General features: G+C 52.0%; 1 protein-coding gene and 2 pseudogenes across 1 annotated transcript; 2 read left to right on the top strand and 1 right to left on the bottom strand.

Annotated features, from left to right (window-relative positions):
- Positions 1-19794, top strand: part of LOC128820667 (uncharacterized) — a 2212279-nt pseudogene that overhangs the window by 1541471 nt on the left and 651014 nt on the right.
- The window catches only part of LOC128820669 (uncharacterized), a 1091286-nt pseudogene that overhangs the window by 541071 nt on the left and 530421 nt on the right, over positions 1-19794 (bottom strand).
- LOC128820725 (olfactory receptor 14J1-like) lies at positions 10216-11497 on the top strand. Its single transcript, XM_054001545.1, has one exon. The coding sequence runs from the start codon at positions 10565-10567 to the stop codon at positions 11495-11497; it is 933 nt and encodes a 310-aa protein (XP_053857520.1). The 5' UTR covers positions 10216-10564.

Consider the following 19794-nt stretch of genomic DNA (forward strand, 5'->3'; position numbering starts at 1 on the left):
TGAAATAGGACCAAAAAGAAAGAAATTTTTCAGAGATGTCTAAAGTCTTGCCATTTCACACCTATTTGAGGGGGAATTTATGGTTTGGGCACATATTATGGAAGATTTGTTGGTCCTTGAGGGATTTTGGGCATTGTTCTTCATCTCTTTGCATTCCAAACAACAAACAACAGTCCCACTGAAAACAACGCAATCTTACCCCAAAAAAGCTCAGTTCCATCTAAATATGGCTTGTTCTCACCTCAAAAAAAACCCTCAAAATTACTCAGTTCCTTAGCCTCTAGGGTGAGATGGGGTTGGAAGAAGATTGGGAGAAGTGGGAACCAGTTTTGGAGGGGTGGGATTGGGGTTGTGTGGGTCTGGGTGGGTGGTATGTACTCTAGCAATAAATAAAGCTTTCAGAATTATTTATTTCTAGCTCATTCATTTTGAGTCAGGTCTGTTGTTTTGTTTTTTTTTTTCAGAGTGCCACCTTCTCAGCTGATTGTGTTTGTGTCCTCTTTTCCCTCCTGCCTCTCTTTGCCTGCTCTGTTTCTCTCTCAGTGTCTCCCTTGACCCAGGGCAGCTCCCACCAAAGGCCCTGCCCTCATTTCATTCCCAGTCCAGGAGCTGCAACCACCATGGCTGAAGTTATGAAGGCTGGCAGTGAAATGTCACTGTAGGATCTTGCTGCACTTGGCTTCTGGCTCCTTATTAAGAGCTTTGCCTTCAAGGGCAGGAAGATCTTTTCCTGGCTGGGAAGTGGAATTCCAGCCCCTGGGAGCGTGTGCCACGGATGCCAGAGGGGCATTCCCAAGGCTCCCAGGGTGCTGCTCCTGCCGTGCCTCCCAAGGAGCTGTGCAGGGCCTGGGGACAAGGTGCAGCAGCTGTGTTGGTTCTGCAGTGCCACAAGGGCCCCTGGTTCCATGAGTTTCCGCACTGCCAACAGCGGTTCCTGGGTTCCCATGGTGCCCTGCTGTGTCACCATGGATATTTGGTGGCATGAAGTTCCTCAGTGTCACAATGGCCTACCTGGCTCCATGAGCTCCCACAGTGTCCAAATGGCCTCCTTGGATGGGCAGCGTCACCATGGGCCATTGGCTCCATGCAGCCCCGCTGGGTCACCATGGGCTCCTTGGTTCCATGAGGTTCTGGGGGTGTCTCCATGGTCTCCTTCAATCCACAGTGTCACAATGGACCACTGGATCCACGTGGCCCTGCTGTGTCACCATGGCCCCTGGCTTCCATGGGACCCCAGGGTCACAATTGACTCCTTGCTTCCACGTCACCCCCTCAGTGCCAAAATGGCCCCTTTGTTTCATGGGGAACACAAAAGATTTATAGAAACCTGGAGCAAATCCTGCTTAACACAGCTGGGAACATTTGTTTGCATTCAAAAGAGAGCTTAAAGGTGAGGATAGCACCAGCAGCTTCCATCTGCAACAGAGACCCAGGGAAAGGACAGGGACAGAGAATTCAGCTGGGAGACTCAGAGAATTCTGCTTCCAGAGATCATTTCTGGCCACACTGTCCCTTGTAGAAAGGTGACACCATTCCAGGCAGCCTGTACTGAGCAGGTGCTTCCTGAGTGGGGTTTGTTGTTCAGGAAACCTGCTCAGGCTTTTCTATTCTTTCCTTCCCAAGAGGAAAACTTCTCCTGGGCCTGTGTGCAGGCAGAGCCCTGAGGAGAGCAGGTGGGACACGGTGCACTGGGCTGGGACATGGAGCTGCAGAGCTCAGGGACAAGGTTCTGCTGCGGGGCACAGGGATGTCAGTGCCAGGTGGGCCATGTCAGACATGGTGAGGCTGGGGCTGAGGAGCAGCTTGTCCAAACAGGGTCAGCCCTCAAGGGGCTCATTCTTCTACATGCCCAGACCTCCTAAGGAGACATTCAGCATCCAGATCACCTGGGGAATGCTTCTGTCAGCTCTTCTCTGAACTGGAAAATAAAAAATACTCACTTGATTAAAGAAAAGAAGTCATGAGGTGCACTTTGAAATCTTCCTCCTTAACAGAACTCCAAACTGACTCCAATCAGCTGCACAAGCCCTGGAGACTTGAAGACCATTGAGTGAAGAGAAAGACCCCCAGAGGCTTTCTATATTTTGATGATCCCCACGGTGGATTTGGGGCTGATCCAGGACCCTCAGGCACTGAGAGAAGGTTGAAGAAGCTGCTCAAGGAGTCAGAAGCAAAACTCCAAGTCCCTTGCAGCATCACTGGGCCCCACTGAGGGCAGGGACTGCCAAAGGCTCCCCAGGCACTGGTGAGAGCAGCTCCTTGAGGCCAGGACTGCAGGGAGCCAAAGGCTCAGAGCAGGGAACTGCAATGCTGAGCAAGGCCTGGGCTGGCTGGGGGAAGCAGAAAGGCCAAGCCCTGAGCCCAGCCTGGCACAGCAGGGCCTGTCCCTCATGGGTGGCTTGGGGCTGTTTGTGGGGCAGTGGGATGTGAGGGGCAGCAAGGACAAATGTCACAAACTTGTATGACACTCCAGATCCTCATGGAACCAAGGGGCCAGTGTGACACTGTGGGAAGTTGTGGAACCAAGGGATCACTGTGGCACTGTTGGGCCCATGGAACCAAGGGGCCAGTGTGACACTGTGCTGCCTCATGGAAACAAGAGGCCATTGTGAGCCTGCAGGGCTGTAACACCCCAGAACACTGAAATGCTGGGGGTAACCAAAGGCTCTGTCCCACCACAAACCAAGGCCTGACCCGGCCCTGGCCCCACACGGGCATTCTGAGCATCCCAAGGTGTCTCGGGATATCGATCTCATCCAGCCTCTGACAGCGACCACGGTGACACTGGGGAACCTCATGGAGCCGTGGGTCAGTGGTGACAGTGAGGGTCCAAGGACACCATGGTGACACTACGGAACTGTTGCATCCCAAGCCGAGGAAGGGGACAATGAGGCTGGGATGCCTTGGAGGAAATTCCCCTCTAAGTTATAATGGTATAGAGACGTATTCTCCCACAGTCCCTTGCACCTTTATGTTAATAATTTAAATTGTGTTATTCCTTTTCCCTCCCCACTTCTCAAAAGTTCTACATTCCTTAGTTACAGCATCCCTTGTCTCCTTCCAAGTTCCAGAATGTTCCCCACTCCTGCTTTCCCTATTGGTCCCCCGTCCCTCGCTGTTCCTCCCCGAATCTCTCTCGGTTGTTGCTCTTCAGTCCCTCCTCTGTGCCACTCCTGCTCCCTCAACCCACTGGCCCTCAGGTTTGATGCTCTGCCCCACTGTCTCCCTATATAGCCCTGGTCCAGCCTGTATTGTGTGTTCTTTGTCCCTGGACGCCTTCAGCGTGTAGTTGAAATAAACTGCCACTGGAACTCCACACAAAGAACCCCTCCTGCCTTTTCATTCTCCGCCGACGTTCAAATGACACAGCGCAGCGTGAGCGTCTGGTGTGCAGAGCTGTCCGTCCTTCCTGGCTGAGACACTCTTGGAAAGGCGGTGGCTTCGGCAGCTCCTGACACACTGCTGCACGGAACCTCATGGAGCCGTGGGTCAGCTGTGACAATGCAGGCCCAAGGACACCACGGTGACACTGCGGAACCTCATGGAACCAAGGGGCCATTGTGACACTGCTGCCTCATGGAATCAAGGAGACCATTGTGGAACTCGGGGGCCCCAAGGAACCAAGGGTCCATGGTGACCTTGTGGAGCCCGCAGTGTCACAGAGGAGCCGTTGTGACACAGCAAGGGCGCACGGAGCCGAGGGGCCATTGTGACACATCAGGGCTTTGTGGAACCACAAAGCCATTGTGACATTGCAAGGCCTCATGGAAGCACGGGGCCATTGTGACACTGCAGAAGCAAGGGGGACATTGTGACACTCCAGGGCCTCATGGAACCAAGGAGACCATGGTGACACTGTGGGGTCCCACGAAACCAAGGGAACATGGAACAGGTCTGGCTGGCTGGGGCTCCTGGGGGCCGCCTCTCATCTGCCTTTGAGACACTGGGACCATGTGCTTTTCTTTCTTATGGAAAAAAACATCCATCTCCACCAGGCACCCATGGCCAAAATTGGGCATCTGCCTCCAGAATTCCCTATATCCAAGGACAGCTCCCAGACCAAAGCTGCCAGGACTGACAAGGCCTTGTCTTCCTGAAGGCTGGAACTCATGTGCCTCTGAAACACTGGGGCTCTGTGCTTTCCTTCCTAATGAAAAGAACTCATCTTCCTGTCCAGGCACCCACGGCCAAAATTGAGATTCCACCTCCAAAATTCCCAGTGTCCAAGGATAGCCCCTAGACGAAAGGTGCCAGGAGAGACAGGTTGGCTGGCTTGGCGTAAGGGTGGCCACCTCTCATCTTCTTCCAGAACACTTGGACTTCATGCTTTTCTTTCCTGCACCAAAAAAATCATCCAATCCTGACCAGGTGCCCATGGCCAAAATTGGGATTCCACCTCCAAAACTCCACACATCCCAGGATTGCTCCCCAGTGAAATCAGCCAGGACAGACAGGTCTGGCTGCCCTTGGCCTCTTAGGGTCTGCCTCTCACCTGCTTTCCAAACACCGGGGCTCGGTGCTTTCCTTCCTATGGAAAAAAACTGCCCTTCTTCTCAAGGTGTCCGTGGCCAAAATTGAGATTCCTTCTCCCAAATTCCATATATCCAAAGATCCCTCCACGACAAAAGCTGCCAGGACAAACAGGTCTGGCTAGCTTGGCTTCCCAGGAGTCCCATCTCTCTCGTGTTCTGTCTTTGAAACACTTGGGCTCAGTGGTTTCCTTCCTATGGAATAGAACCGTCCTTCTTATCTATGCAGAAATGGCCAAAATTGGGGTCCCACCTCCCAGATTCCCTATATCCAAGGGTTGCTTTCAGACAAAAGCTACCAGGACAGAGAGGTCTGGCTGCCTTAGGCCTCTGATGGCCGCCTTTCATCTGTCCCTCAAGCACCGGTGTTCCGTGCTTTTCTTTGCATGGAAAAGAATTGTGTTTCTCCTCCAGGTGTCCATGTCTGAAATTGGAATTCCACCTCTAAAATTCCCTATATCCAAGGGTTGCTCCCAGCCAAAGTCTGCCAGTACCGTCAAGTCTGGCAGGCCTTGGCCTCTGGTGGCTGCCCCTGCCACACTGGGGCTCGGTTCTTTCCTTCCCATGGAGATCCCTGTGACACTCTGGGGACCTCATGGAACCAAGGGGATCATTGTGGCACCACTGGAGCCCATGGAACCAAGGGGCCATGGTGACACAGCGGGGCGTCATGGACTCAGAGACCATCATGACTCTGTGCGGCCTGATGGAACCATGGAGACCATGAGGACCCTTCAGGGCCTCGTGTCACCAAGGGGGCATTGTGACACCTCAGGGCCTCCTGGGAGCAAGGGACCATTGGGACACTGTGGGGCCCCATGGAACCGAGGGCACATGGAACAGGTCTGGCTGGCTTGGCCTCCCAGGGGCCACCTGACAGGTCTGGCTTATGTTGGAATGCCAAGGGCAGCCTCTCATCAGCTCCTGGAGCACTGGGGCTCCGTGCTTTCCTTGCTATGGGAAAGAACTGTCCATCTTTCCAGATGCCCATTGCCAAAATTGGTACCCTCCCAAAAAAGTTTCCTATTTCTAAGAGTATCTCTCAGAAAAAAACCTGCCAGCTCTGGCTGGCCTTGCCTTCTGGTGGTCACCTCTCATCTGCCCCTGAAACAGAGGGACTCTGTTCCTTCGTTGCCATGGAAAAGAACTGGCTTTCATGCTCAGGGACCATGGCCAAAATTAGAATTTGGCTTCCCAAATTCCATATATCCAAGGAATGCTCCTACAGAAAAGTAGACAGGACAGACAGGTCAGGCTGGCCCTGTTCTCTAGTGATTTTCTTAGACTATGAGCTGAATGTTTTCATGTGGAAACACCTTGGAGAGGGAGAGATCTCCCAAGGTGGGATTTTGAGGCCTCAGGCACATGACCACTACATATGGACAAAGGAGCTCTGTGCTCTGTGCGGTTGTGGTGGTTTTGCATCACACAAGTGATGTCCTGAGAGAAGCTGCTAGCAGTTTCCTCTGGGTCTGACAAAAAAACAATCAGTAATTAGCTTTGAGAGCTGATAATCTGTTAAATTTAAGGAACTAAGGAACGCCTCTGTAAAGACGCAGGTTAAACATGAGAAAGCCGGGCTGGGTCTCTTTCCCTTCTGGGCAGCAAAGAGGTGCCAAGGCCGGGCCAGCCCCCGTCTGGGCCGGGGCGGGCCGGGCGGCTCCTGCCGTGGGGCCGGGCCCCTTCCCAGGGAGCCCGCCAGGCCCCATCGGCTGCCGGGCAGGGGAGGGGAGGCCGCGGGGCCGAGGCCGGGCCGGGCCGTGGCTGCGCTTGCTGACATCTGGCCGCTGCCGAGCCCTGCCCCGCCGCCAGCCCGGGCCCAGCCAGGATCCGCCGGGCCCCAGGAGCAGCCCCGGGCCGGGCCGGCTGGGCCAAGCTTCTGCCGCCCTTGGGCTTGGCCCGCAACCAGCGGGCAGGGCCAGGAGAAGCCATCGGCCCCGGCCGTGCTGCTGCTCTGCTCTGGCCTGGCTGCTGAGATCCTGGCCCTGCCCCCAGCGCCGCCCAGCCTGACACAGCCCCAGCGCAGCCGCTGCACAAACCTCCATGGGAAAACAGCTCCGGCCGCAAGGACCCAGCCCGGCCGGGCTCACGCAACCATCTGCAGGCCCCGCCTGAGATATTGACTCTTCCCGTGCTTCCATCCTCCCTCCAGTGAGAGAAAAGGACAAAGTGCAGGCACACACAGGAGCAACGTGAAGACACCGAGGTCAGTGAAGAGGAAGTTGAGTCCCAGATGGGAGGGATGAGGAGATGCCTTGATCTTGGGGCTGAAATCCTCTGGGAAAGCTATGGAGAAGGATGGAATTGATACATCAGACTCTCTTTTTTCCCTATACTGCATTGAAAAGAATGGGGAGATGACTTGTTCAGCAAAGGCTTCCATGTTAAAGTAAGCAAATGCTGCAGTAGCTGTGATCCCATGAGAAGTTTGAACAGAGAAGGAGAGAAGAGTGATGAGACCCTGTGCCCTCAGGGAGAGAAGAAGACCTCTGTTCCCAGATATGAAGATGATTTCAGAAATAAATGAAGAGGACCTTTGCTCTTAAACAAATCATCTTTAAACTAATACCCTCTAAGTTGGCATGGCCCATAAACACAGCTGTGGGAAAAGCTGTGAAAAAATGGGAGGGACTTCATGATTGCAGATTTTTCCAGGCACCTGATATTGGTGGAACTGAAAAGCCATGAGAGAACTGTTTTCTTGTGGAGAAGTCTCCATAACATGAACAAGAGGAACTTCTCTCCCTAAGTGAACAGAAGAAAGACTACTCTAGAGGTGGTAAACTGACTGAAAATTTAAGGCTTTGTCTCTTTACATTGTCAGGTTGTATGGAGAGAGGATTCTTATTACTCTTATTACTCTTTCTTTTAGTTACTATTAATAAAACATTTGAAAGTTTTGAGCCTACTTTGCTTTTCTCCTAATCCTATCTCAGAGCAGGAAATATGTAAGTATATTCTAGTGAGTGCACTGGTAATTAGTCAGCACTGAACCCACCACAATAATTGATGCATTGGCCAAGAAATCTCACATTGTTGAAACAAAATCACTACAGAAACTTCCTGATGAACTGTCCCAGACAAGAGGGAAATCAAGGCAGAGCCATGGTTTGTCAGGACTTGCTTAATCCTAATGAGCCCCGTGGTGCATTTGGAGCTGAGCCCTCGAACCTCAGGGCCTGAGAGGAGATTGCACAAACCTTTCCAGGAGTCAAAGGCAGAAGAAAAACCCAAAGTGTCTCAAAGCATTAATGGGTGCCACTGAGGTCCATCCCCAACACAGGCTCCTCATGGACTCCTTGGAGGAGAGAACTGGAGGCCAGGATGGCACAAAAACCTCTCAGAGACTCAAAATGGCACAAAAACCTCTCAGTGTGGAAAGGAAAATCCAAAGTACCTGAAAAAAGTTGAGTATCTAAAAGTATTAATGAGCCCCACTGAGTGTCAGTACAAAGCTCTCCAGGGACTCGTTAAAGCAGATAATTGGGGCCATGATTGCACAAACCTCTCACAGAGTCTGTGTCCAAAGGGAAACACCAAGTACCTTAAAATAACTGAGTACCCTGTAGCATTAATGAGCCCCACTGAGTGTTGTTCCTGACCAAGCCTCTCCAGGGACTAATTACAGCAGATAATTGGAGGCCATGATTGCAGAAAGCTCTCAGAGACTGCAAGGCAAAAGCCAAAGCCAAAGTCCTTTGAAAAACCTGCAGTGCCTGGGAGCATTGTGGAGCCCCCAGGGCCATTGCTGAGCAAGGCTCCCCAGGGACTCCTTCCAGCAGATCCTTGAGGCCACTGGGATGTGGGCTAGGGGGGGATGCTGAGGGCAGGACAAGGGGCTGACAGTGCCCAGCCTGGCTGGGGCTGTGCCAGGAGGCCCCAGGGCCTCAGGACAAGGTGTCTCCTCACAGCCCTTGGTGGCACAGACCCTGCTGTGGCCCAGGCCACCAAGACTTGGCTTCTCTTTGTCCCCACCTATCATCAGTGCCTCCAGTTCTCTGCTCTGCCTGGGGCCTGGGGACACTTTCTCACTCGTGTCCCTCACTGGGACCCATTAAAAGTCAAAGAAACTTTGGAGTTGGATTCTGACTTGGAGCTCTGGAGAGGTTTCTGCAGCTGCCTCTCAGGGCCTGATGTTCAGGGCCTGAGCACAAAGCCCCAGAGGCTCATTCAAGTCCTTGTGCTGTGTCTGTGCTGCTGAGCTGGGCCGGGCTCCTGGCACAGAGGGTGATGCTGGTAAGCAAGCAGAGCTTCAAAAGCACATTTCTCTGGGTGAGCAGCTCTTCTCCCAGCCCAACAGGGCTGGGGCACTGCCTGCAGCCAGCGCGGGCACAGCCCAGAGGCACAGAGAGCTTCAATCAGTCAGGGCTGGGAAGGTGCTGAGAAGTGCCTGGGGCAGAATCACTGCCAGCCCTTGGCACAGGAACCTCTGGCTGCAGGACAATGCAGCTGCAGCTCCTGCAGTGATCTCCTCAAGCTGGAACATCCCAATGCCCACAGACCCTGTGAGTACAACTCTGAGTATTTCTGGTGCAGGGCAGGTGAAATGCTCATGAAGCTCTGACATGCTGAGGGGTTCTGACCAGTCATAGAATATTCCCAAGACAAGGATTTTGATATAAATGAGGAAATTCACAAAGACTTTGTATTCAGTTTCCTACTATTGGAGAATGGACGGGATGGAGAGATAAATATTAAAGGTTGATTAAGAATTATAAATTAGGCATTTTGTCAAGTGCCTGAGACATCTGAACTGTTACCTTTAGTGATGTACAGGTTAACAGGAGATCCCTAATGTGCTTTCAGCCCCTCTGTCCATGGACAGCAGCAGCATCACCTTTGCTGGAGCCATCAGGCTCAGTCTGAGCTGTCCTTTCTCCAAGCTGCAAACAGAAGCTGCCCCCAGCCAGTGCCCTGCAAACAGGCAGGGTTCTGTCAGGCCAAGGAGAGTGCACAGAGATTTGGGGGCTGTGAGTGCAGGCACGGAGAGTTCAGGCACAGGGAAACACCTGCAGGAGGAAAATCTCCAGGAAGCAGAGAGAAGATCAGGGAAGGAGAGAGAACAAAACCCAGAAATGCTGTGGCAGGGAGAGTTCAGAGATGTGCAGAGGATCCCCTCCAGTGCAGCCCCTCCCTCTGAACAAGCCCCCTCCCTCCTGTGCCCCCAGCCAAGCCTCTGCCCTCAGGGCCGGGGCTCCAAGGCGTGCAGCCCCTCCTGTGCAGGCAGAGCTGCAGCAGAGCCGTGGGGAAGCTCTGCAGCCCCGGGCCCAGTTCCCTCTGCAGAGCACAGGGCTGGGAGCAGCTGCCCGGCACTGGGGGCTCTGGCAGGGGGCACAGCTGGCTCAGGGTGACACAGCTGTCCCCAGGGCCCGGCTCTGGGCAATGCTGGCACTGCAGCCAGGGAAGGAGCTGCACCTCCCTTCATCCAATGCCATCAGAAGGACACTTGGAAGTCTCCCTGAGATTTCAGTCCAAGCTGGGAGCTTCAATGCAGGGTGCAAACCTGTCCTAGAGCATCTCTGAGTTATCAGATTGATGGGGAAAGGCAGAGGTGTTCTGACAATGAAAACGCTGCTGTGTTCCTGAAATGAGCAATATGAGTCCTTGTCTCCAAATGTGGAGCTGGGCTGTGCTGGATCCATCTGTTTTCAGCAGAACCTGAGGGATTTTTAGGGAAAACGTGGGAAGCTGATCATCCTCCCTTGGAGAAATGTTAAAGCCCAGAGAAATTCTGAACAGGTCTGAATGACAGACCATCTCCCCTCACTCTCCTCTCATCACTTTGCCTCACAAAACTTTCTCTGTTCTCCCTAGAGGCAGCAGAAATGCTGAGGGTTTCTGATATCCAATAATACCAGGAGAGACGTGGCGGGAGCTTAAAAATAAAACCTCTGAACTGTTAAACACAAAAGCATGTCCATGTGTGTCAGAGAGGAGCGTGTATGTGAAATGGTTTTGATTTTGGTTACAGGTATCTCCTCTAACTCTTGACTGCCCTTTCTCCATGAACAGGTGCCCATGTGCAGCCACAGCCAATGTCCAACAGCAGCTCCATCAGCCACTTCCTCCTGCTGGCACTGGCAGAGACGCGGCAGCTGCAGCTCCTGCACTTCTGCCTCTTGCTGGGCATCTCCCTGGCTGCCCTCCTGGGCAACGGCCTCATCATCAGCGCCGTAGCCTGCGGCCACCACCTGCACACGCCCATGTTCTTCTTCCTGCTCAACCTGGCCCTCAGCGACCTGGGCTCCATCTGCACCACTGTCCCCAAAGCCATGCACAATTCCCTCTGGGGCACCAGCACCATCTCCTACACAGGATGTGCTGCACAGCTCTTTTTTTTCGTCTTCTTCATCTCAGCAGAGTTTTATCTCCTGACCATCATGTGCTACGACCGCTACGTGTCCATCTGCAAACCCCTGCACTACGGGACCCTCCTGGGCAGCAGAGCTTGTGCCCACATGGCAGCAGCTGCCTGGGCCAGTGCCTTTCTCAATGCTCTCATGCACACGGCCAATACATTTTCCCTGCCCCTGTGCCATGGCAATGCCCTGGGCCAGTTCTTCTGTGAAATCCCACAGATCCTCAAGCTCTCCTGCTCCAAATCCTATCTCAGGGAACTTGGGCTTCTTGCTGCTAGTGCCTGTTTGGCATTTGGTTGTTTTGTGTTCATTGTTTTCTCCTATGTGCAGATCTTCAGGGCTGTGCTGAGGATCCCCTCTGAGCAGGGACGGTACAAAGCCTTTTCCACCTGCCTCCCTCACCTGGTCGTGGTCTCCCTATTTATCAGCACTGCCATATTTGCCTACCTGGAACCCTCCTCCATGTCCTCCCCATCCCTGGATCTGTCAGTGTCAGTTCTGTACTCGGTGGTGCCTCCTGCCCTGAACCCCCTCATCTACAGCCTGAGGAACCAGGAGCTCAGGGCTGCAGTGTGGAGACTGATGACTGGATGCTTTCAGGAACATTAAACTGTTGGCAAATTTCTACAAATCACTTGTAATAAAAGTTATCTTTGATACTTGTTGTTGGTTTTGTTTTGGAGGGTCTTTTTCTTTATTTTACCTCTTCAGTATTTGCCCACAAGGAAATGTCATTGTTGGTGCCATTTCTCATTTTATTTCTCTCCACATTTCCTGTGGCCACAGACTGTGTCCATGAGGGGCTGCGCTCTCGGTGGCATTAAAGGAACAAAAAAATCTCCCAGCAGAGTTTTCTACAGAGCTGCCCTTTTGTTGCCTCCTCTGGAGCTGCAGCAGCAATGTCTGTGTGCAGAGCTGGGGGCAGATCAGTGCTGGCACAGCAGCTGTGCCCAGCAGCAGCAGCAGCACTTGGTGTTGCCAGTGCTGCTCCCGTGGCCCTGCCCCGCTGCCCTGGTGGCCCTGGTGTTGCTGCAGGGCCTGAGTGCTCTCGGGGCCGGGCACAGTCCTGGGGGTGGCAGTGCCGGGGCTGCAGCAGGGACAGGCCATGGGCACTGCTGGGGCAGCGCTGACGCCTCAGGCCAGGGCCTGGGGGCTCCAGGCTCCTTGCCCAGGCTCTCTCAAGAACACGGCCAGGCCAATGCTCAGCACAGAAAACCCCCGTCAGCAGCCCCAGGCTGGCCGTGGGCAGGCTGGGGGCAAACAGCACGGCTGGTGCTCTGCAAGGGCCCTGGGGGAGACGGGAAGGAGCAGCAGAGCAGGGGCTGATCCATCCCCAGTGCGCTGCACAGCCCAGGGCAGCGTCCCAGAGCGTCCTCATGGAGCTGCCAACAACATCCCCCCTCTGCAGCCCTGGCCTCTCCCCCAGCTCACACAGGTGCCGCATCCTTGCAGGCACAGACACGGCAGCGCTGGCTCAGGAGCCCCTGTTTGCATTGCACACAGCAGGCGGGAGCACCCCCGTGCTGGTGCTGTGGGGACATGAACCTGAGGCAGCACAAATACCATCAGCCCCTGGGGCCAGGAAGGGCTGGGGGATGCCAGGGAAACCACTCAGCTTTGTCCTGGCCTCTGTACTCAGCCAGAAAATTTGTTCCCATCAGCTGGGACTTTCCTGTCCCACTGCAGACGCTGTTGCTCAGAGCCAGGGCTGCCTGGCAGCCACCCCCAAACTGCCCTGAGCATTTCCTTGGCTTCACCTTTGCTTTCTTTACTCTTACTGCTTCCAATTTCTTCCCCTTGCCCAGCCCTGTTCCCTCCCCTGCACACAGCCCATCCCTGTTTGCCCTTTCCTCTCTGGCCCCACTCCCCATTGCAGTTCCTGACTTGGCACCATGGGAACGGCCCTTGGGGAGCAGGATCATCCCACAAGTGCTGCAGGAATTGTCTGCAGGCTCCTGCAGGGCCTCGTGCTGCTCCCTTGCCAGAGGCAGCCCAGGCCAGGGGGGCACATCTGGGCTGCTGTGTCTGCCTGTGGGGCTCCCTGTTCTGGGCAAGGAGGAGGAGCTGCAGAGGCTCTGCAGGACTGACAGGATGGGCTTTGGGGCTGTGAGGAGAAGCTGAGGGACCTGGGCTGCTGCAGCTTCTGAAGAGGAGGCCCAGGGCTCCTCCTGCAACTGCTCCAAGGGTGCTTGCAGAGAATCCCAGAATCAGCAGGGCTGGAAAAGTCCTTGGAGATCATCAAGTCCAACCTGTGCCCTGACACCGCCTTGTCTCCCCTGAGCCTCCTCTTCTCCAGGATCAACAACCCCAGCTCCCTCAGCCGCTCCTCACAGGACTTGTGCTCCAGACCCCTCACCAGCCTTGTTCCCCTTCTCTGGACACGCTCCAGCCCCTCCATGTCCTTCCTAAATTGGGGGGCCCAGAACTGGACACAGCACTGGAGGTGCTGCCCAAGCAGTGCCCAGCACAGGGGAAGAATCACTGCCCTGCTCCTGCTGGCCACACCATTCCTGATCCAGGCCAGCAGCCATTGGCCTTCTTGGCCACCTGGGCACACGGCTGGCTCATGTCCAGCCTGCTGTCCATCAGTCCCTGCAGGTCCCTTTCTGCCTGGCTGCTCTCCAGCCCCTCTGTCCCCAGCCTGGAGCGCTGCAGGGGTTGTTGTGGCCAAAGTGCAGGACCCGGCACTTAGACTTGTTAAACCTCACCTTGTTGGATTTGGGCCCTGGTGTAGGAGGAGGGGTTGGGGAAGGCAGTCTAGGGTTACCATGGGAAACAGCAGTTGTATGAGCTCCCCACCCCCTTTGTAACAGAATTGTACCCTCCCCCTGTCCTGTCAGTTATTGTTCAAGTCTGCCCATTAGCCTAGAATCTTCTCTGTTCCATGTTTTCCCTTTGGTTCTTCCACCAAGACCACTCCTTTCCCTTTTCCCCACTGGTTAATGTTATACCTCCCCTCCCTTTAGCCTTTTCCCGATTGTTCCCTCGTACCATGGATCCTCCTACCCATATACAGCAAAAAGATCCCTCAGCCCGCCCCTCGGGGCTCTCGGAACTGCCTTCCTCCTGTTTCGTGGTCTCCCTGTCTGCCCCTTCTGCGACCCTTCAATAAACGAGCAGGATTTCAGCAGCCCGAGTGTCCCTCCCGTTCTTCTGGTGGACCCTCAGATGTACCAGCTATCCGAGCTTCGTGCCGAGAGGCTGAAAGCCCCCGCAGCTCAGCACCCTGGATCCAGCCTGTCCAGGGCCCTGTGTTACAAATAAACTCGTTTTAATAGGTGGGAGTGGTGATGGGTTGTAGGTAATTGTTAAATAATGTAACCAATTGTTAATGTAATGAATTGTTAAATTGTTAATGTAGTAAGTGGTTGTGAGTTACTGTTAGTTACGAAGTTTAATATGTACCATTAGTTAAGTGTTTGTGCACAGTTGCCAACCAAGGGGGGGGAGGCCAGGTGCATCGGAGAACGACATCATCAGTCCAACCCGCTATTGGAGAAACAGATCAACCAATGGTGCCTCGAAGTTCAGGAATGATTAGCCAGAAATGCACCATCTTATAAACCAATCAAGGACCAGAAAAGGAGCCAATCAACGAGAGGATCAAGAACGCACCAATCGACAGCCTCCAGAGACTTTAACAACCCCGGGTGCTGGCCACCCCGGGTCTTTCCGCGGACTTTGTTGCCAAGGAAACACCCTGTGCCTGTGCACAGTTACTGTTGCACGTTGTTACTTTCTGGCTTGCCGCTGAGGTCTTGGGCTTATCCTGGGACCTCATCCCCAGCTGTCTGTGATTTTAATAAACAGGCCCAAATTTTTTTAACATATTCTGGCTTTGAATTTGCCTGTTCATAACAGATTGGGGGCTCGCCCGGGATAGCCACGCCCCAGAGGCGGTCCCGGAGAAGGACAGGTCCGGGAAGACCGGTCCAGCGTTTTTTTTTTATCGCTGCCCGAACTTGGATTTCTCTGAGACCGAAGACGGTTGCTGGCTACACCCGAGAGACGACTGAGGACCCGGCAACCCAGACTGAAAAGGCCCTTCGAGAGGGAGCGGGGCTTGCAGCGCACAGGTAGGCGTTGCGAGTGGGGCAGGCATAAGGGGGTACGCTCATGCATGGTGAGTGAGTGAGACGGGAGCTGGCACCTCAGACTCCCGAAGTGACAGTGGACCTCCTAGTACCGCGTTTTCGGACTCCCGCGAGGGGGCCGGCCGGGAACGGAGGGAAGCGATTGGAATAAATCATTGGAGTGAGTGTGGAACCCCGAGGGACCCTCCTTAGCGTGGGTGAAGGGGGAGTACCTCCTTTTCTCCTGCCCTTACCCGCGTAGGCTCCCGTTCCCCCAGGGTGGTGGGGGCTCCTAGGGGTTGCTTGAGCCAAAAAGGCGAAGGAACCGAAGGTGGTGGTTGGTTGGGATAACTTTCTGGCTTGCCAGAAAGACCTTCGGAACCGGGCCTCCCAGTACAGTGACAGGCATTGGGGCGGCTGGCTGGGAGGAGGGTGGATGGTCCCTGGACCCTTGATCCAAAAACGAAGGAACCGAAGGTGGTGGTTGGTAGGGATAACTTTCTGGCTTGCCAGAAACGTTCTGGCTTGCTAGAAAGACCTTCGGAACCGGACCTCCTAGTACAGTGACAGGCATTGGGGCGGCTGGCTGGGAGGGGAGTGGACAAGGGGGGCGCAGGGGAGTTCCACCGGCTCAAGCAATCTGAAGGGCAGTTCCTCAAGGTGAGCGCGGGAAGTGTCCCGGGCATCTTGAGGAACTAGGACCTCTGGGGTGGGCTAAAGACTCTCAACCGGAGACCTACTGGTAGTGAGGCCACCGGTTGGGGGATTGTCCCTCCTTTGGCAGGGGGAGGGAGTAGGAGCCTGACCAGAGGGGAATAGGACCCTAGGCCAGGGGGTCTGGCCAAGGGGAAATTCCTCCTAGCACGGCGACGGGCCGGGGAGGGCAAAAGGCCGCCGGCTAGGAGAAGTCCCTCTATCCATTAGGGGTAGGAGGGAGGGTTTAGAACCTGTCAGTTAGGGATATTATTTTGTTCTAGTATATAAGTTGTCTCGTCTATGTGTGATTTGCTCTTAATTGGAATTTTGTGGTCGATATTATCAAGTTCGTTTATTTTGTCTGTTGTTACCGATAGTGTTATTTATTGGATTATTATATTGTGTTGTTTTATTTGTTTTAACACAAAAATACCAATTTGGTATTTTGCAGTATTGTTTGTGGTATTCTGTGTAATTTTTGCTTCAAGTGATTGAGGTGTACATTGCTTTGAGTAGAGAGTTTTTGGCGTTTTGTCAGCTTATATCTTTGGGTTAGGATTTCTGTTTGTGTCAGAGGGTATCTTGTGAGGTTGTGTTGAAGAGCCGACATTTTGTTGTTCTAGTACACAGATTTTAAGTCATTGATAGTGTGTGTGTGTGTGAGTGTGGGTGGCTCGGAGGAGCCATTTTAGTTGCTTTTGAGGTACTCCCCTCGAGAAGGGGAGTGGTTGTTTACAGGGTGCGTGTGTGTGAGTGTGGGTGGCTCAGAGGAGCCATTTTAGTTGCTTTTGGGGTACTCCCCTCAAGAAGGGGAGTGGTTTGGGAGTGAGTGATAGACATTTGAAAAGACTTCCGGCTGATCAGCCATTTTGGTTTGTTTTGAGTCTTGGTTCCCACGGCATCTAATTTTCCCACGGGTCATTATTTTCGTTCCCACTGTATTCAATTTTCCCACGGGGTCTCCTATTGATTTATGTTTAAATTCTAGTTGTTCTTTTTATTGTAAATTCTTTTGGATTGTCATTCTCCTTTAAAGTTTACACAGTGACTTATTGCGAAGTTGACTATTTAGTTAAATTGATACAAGTTGTTTATAGTTATGGGTCAGTGTGCAAGTAAGCGTACCCATAAGGGAAAAGCTAAGAAAATTAAATTGAAAGACATACCACAAGACAGTCCATTGGGGGAAATGTTAGAGAATTGGGACCATGATAAAAATTTAAAGGAATTGGATAAGATAAAAATGATACATTATTGTATTGAAATATGGCCACAAAAGAACATTCAAGAAGGACCTGTTAATTGGCCTTGGTATGGGTCAAAAGAAAAATGGTTATGTCTAGCTTTAAATAAATATGTCAATTCAAGAGAAGTACTAGACGAGGAAGAAATCAAATATGCAACCTGTTGGCTGGAAAATGAAATTTGGGATAAAAAGGTCCGAATGTATAGGGTGGGTAAAGAAATAAAAGAGGGAAAAGAAGAATTTAAGCAAAAATGGGATCCATTGGATTATCTTCCTCCTCCAGTACCCCCTCCTATCCAACCCGAACCCATTCTGGCTCCTCCAGCATCTCTCCCTGTTCAGCCTATTTCCCCTCCTATCTCTTCAGGGCCCCTCCCTACTCAACCTGTCCCCCACTCTACTCCATCAGCATCCCTTCCTGCCCAACCCGCACCTTGTCATACTCTTCTGACTTCACCGACAGTCCCCACTCCAGCAGTTTCTCCCATGCCTCTCTCCATCCCTGTCACCCTCCCTCTACCTCCCACACAAAATCTTACACAAACTCAACAGAGTAGCTTGGAGGGGGTAGCGACTCACAACTGTGAGTGCGAAAGAGTTGTAAGACCAAAAGAGAGGATTGCAATCTCAGGTAGTCATCATTATAATACTAGATCACAAGCTGAGAGGAGCTTCCAAAAGGGGGAAGCAGGAGAAAGGTTATTACCTTTGAGAGAGGTTCCGATGGGAGGTGTCCCGGGGGGGATCGGTTTTGTAAATGCACCTTTGACGGGCTCGGAGGTGAGAAGTTTTAAGAAAGAACTTAAACCCCTCTTGGAAGATCCTATAGGAGTTGCCGATCAAGTTGATCAGTTTTTAGGTTCAAGTACATATACTTGGGAGGAAATGAATTCTATTTTAGGTATTCTTTTTTCTTCAGAGGAAATGCATTTTATTCGGGTTGCAGGCATAAAAGCATGGGAGAAAGAGAATAGGGCCGGGCCGCGGGGTGAAGAAAAGATGCCTCTCACTCCACCTGATTGGAATCCAAATACGGAAGAAGGTCGTAGAAATATGAATTGTTATAGGTCTTTGGTTATTAAAGGTATCCGGGGAGCGGTCCCCCGGACTAGTAATGCAAAGTTGGCCTTTGATAGCCAGCAGGAGAAAGATGAAACCCCAAATGCCTGGTTAGATAGGCTAAGGCGAAATTTCCAATTATATTCCAGTGTAGATCCAGAGAGCACAGAAGGGAAAGTGTTGGTAAAGGTGCAATTTGTAACTAGAGCATGGCCAGATATTAGAAGGAAGTTAGAGAAGATAGAAGAATGGCAGGAAAAAGGCATGAATGAATTGTTAAGGGAGGCACAGAGAGTTTATTTGAGGAGGGAGGAAGAAAAGATGAAATCGAAGGCTAGAATTATGGTTGCAATAGCTAGGGAGAGTCAGGACAGAGAAAGGGAAGAGCCGAAGGGAAGGGAAAAATCAAGGAAGGAGGAGATTCGAGGGCAGGACGCAGACTCCTGGGAGGGGAAATGTTTTTATTGTGGTGAAAAAGGTCACTTTAGGAAGGAGTGTAAGAAATGGAGAAAAGACAGGAGGCTGTACAAAGAAACGGAGATTGGAGAAAATGATGATTAGGGGTGTCAGGGGCTCTATCCCCTGGGGAAGATGGGTGAGCATAAGTTGGAGCCCTTGATAAATTTGGAAATAGGTCCCCAGGGGGAAGAATTTGAATTTTTAGTTGACACTGGGGCTGATAGGTCATGTGTTTCACGGTTCCCAAAAGGTTGTAAATTGAGTCAAAGGGTGTGTAAAGTGAGAGGTGCTAGTAATGAGCCTTTTGAAGTATCGGTAATAGAGCAAGTTGTGGTTAAAGGAAATTCAAGAGAAGGATATGTAGATTTGTTATATATGCCTAAATTGGAATGTAATTTATTAGGTAGAGACCTACAGGTGCAATTAGGGGTAGGGGTAATCCCTAAAGAGGGAAAGATGGTAGCAGAGATGCTGGTTCTCAAGTCGGAGGATGAAAGTGAAATCAATAGCGAAGTCTGGGCAGAAGGGGGAGGCCGCAGCCTACTCGATATACCCCCCATAGAAGTAAAAATGAAACCAGGAACTTCACCAATTCGAGTAAAGCAATATCCTATTTCGGCCGAAGGGAAACAAGGACTAGCTCCAGTTATAAAAGAATTGATTAAAGATGGAATACTAGAACCATGCATGTCTCCCCATAACACGCCGATATTACCGGTAAAGAAATCAGATGGTACTTACCGATTAGTCCAAGATCTAAGGGAGGTGAACAAACAGACAATTTCACGGTACCCTGTAGTAACCAATCCGTATACACTTCTAAGTAAGGTACCACCGAAACATGCATGGTTCAGTGTGATAGATTTGAAAGATGCCTTCTGGGCTTGTCCTCTAGCTGAAGAAAGTAGAAGTTGGTTTGCCTTTGAGTGGCAGGATGAGGAAACAGGAAGGAAACAACAACTCCAATGGACCCGGCTACCCCAAGGTTTTACAGAATCCCCAAATTTGTTTGGCCAGGCTTTGGAAGAATTGTTAAGGCAGTTTCAACCGGTGGGAGATACCCAAATTCTGCAATATGTTGATGATTTGTTGGTGTCAGGGGAACAGAGGGAACAGGTTCAAGCAACAACAGTGAAATTATTAAACTTTTTTGGGGAAAAGGGTTTAAAAGTGTCAAAGAAGAAACTCCAATTTGTAGAACAGGAAGTGAAATATTTAGGTCATCTGATTGGGAAAGGATACAAGAAATTAGAAGCTGAGCGAATTCAAGGGATCCTCTCCCTACCTGCACCGAAAACAAAAAGGGATGTAAGGAAATTGTTGGGGTTAATCGGATATTGTAAATTGTGGATTGATGGGCATACTAAACTAGT

This window comes from Vidua macroura, chromosome 30 (assembly GCF_024509145.1).
Source record: "Vidua macroura isolate BioBank_ID:100142 chromosome 30, ASM2450914v1, whole genome shotgun sequence".
Taxonomy (NCBI): Eukaryota; Metazoa; Chordata; class Aves; order Passeriformes; family Viduidae; genus Vidua; species Vidua macroura.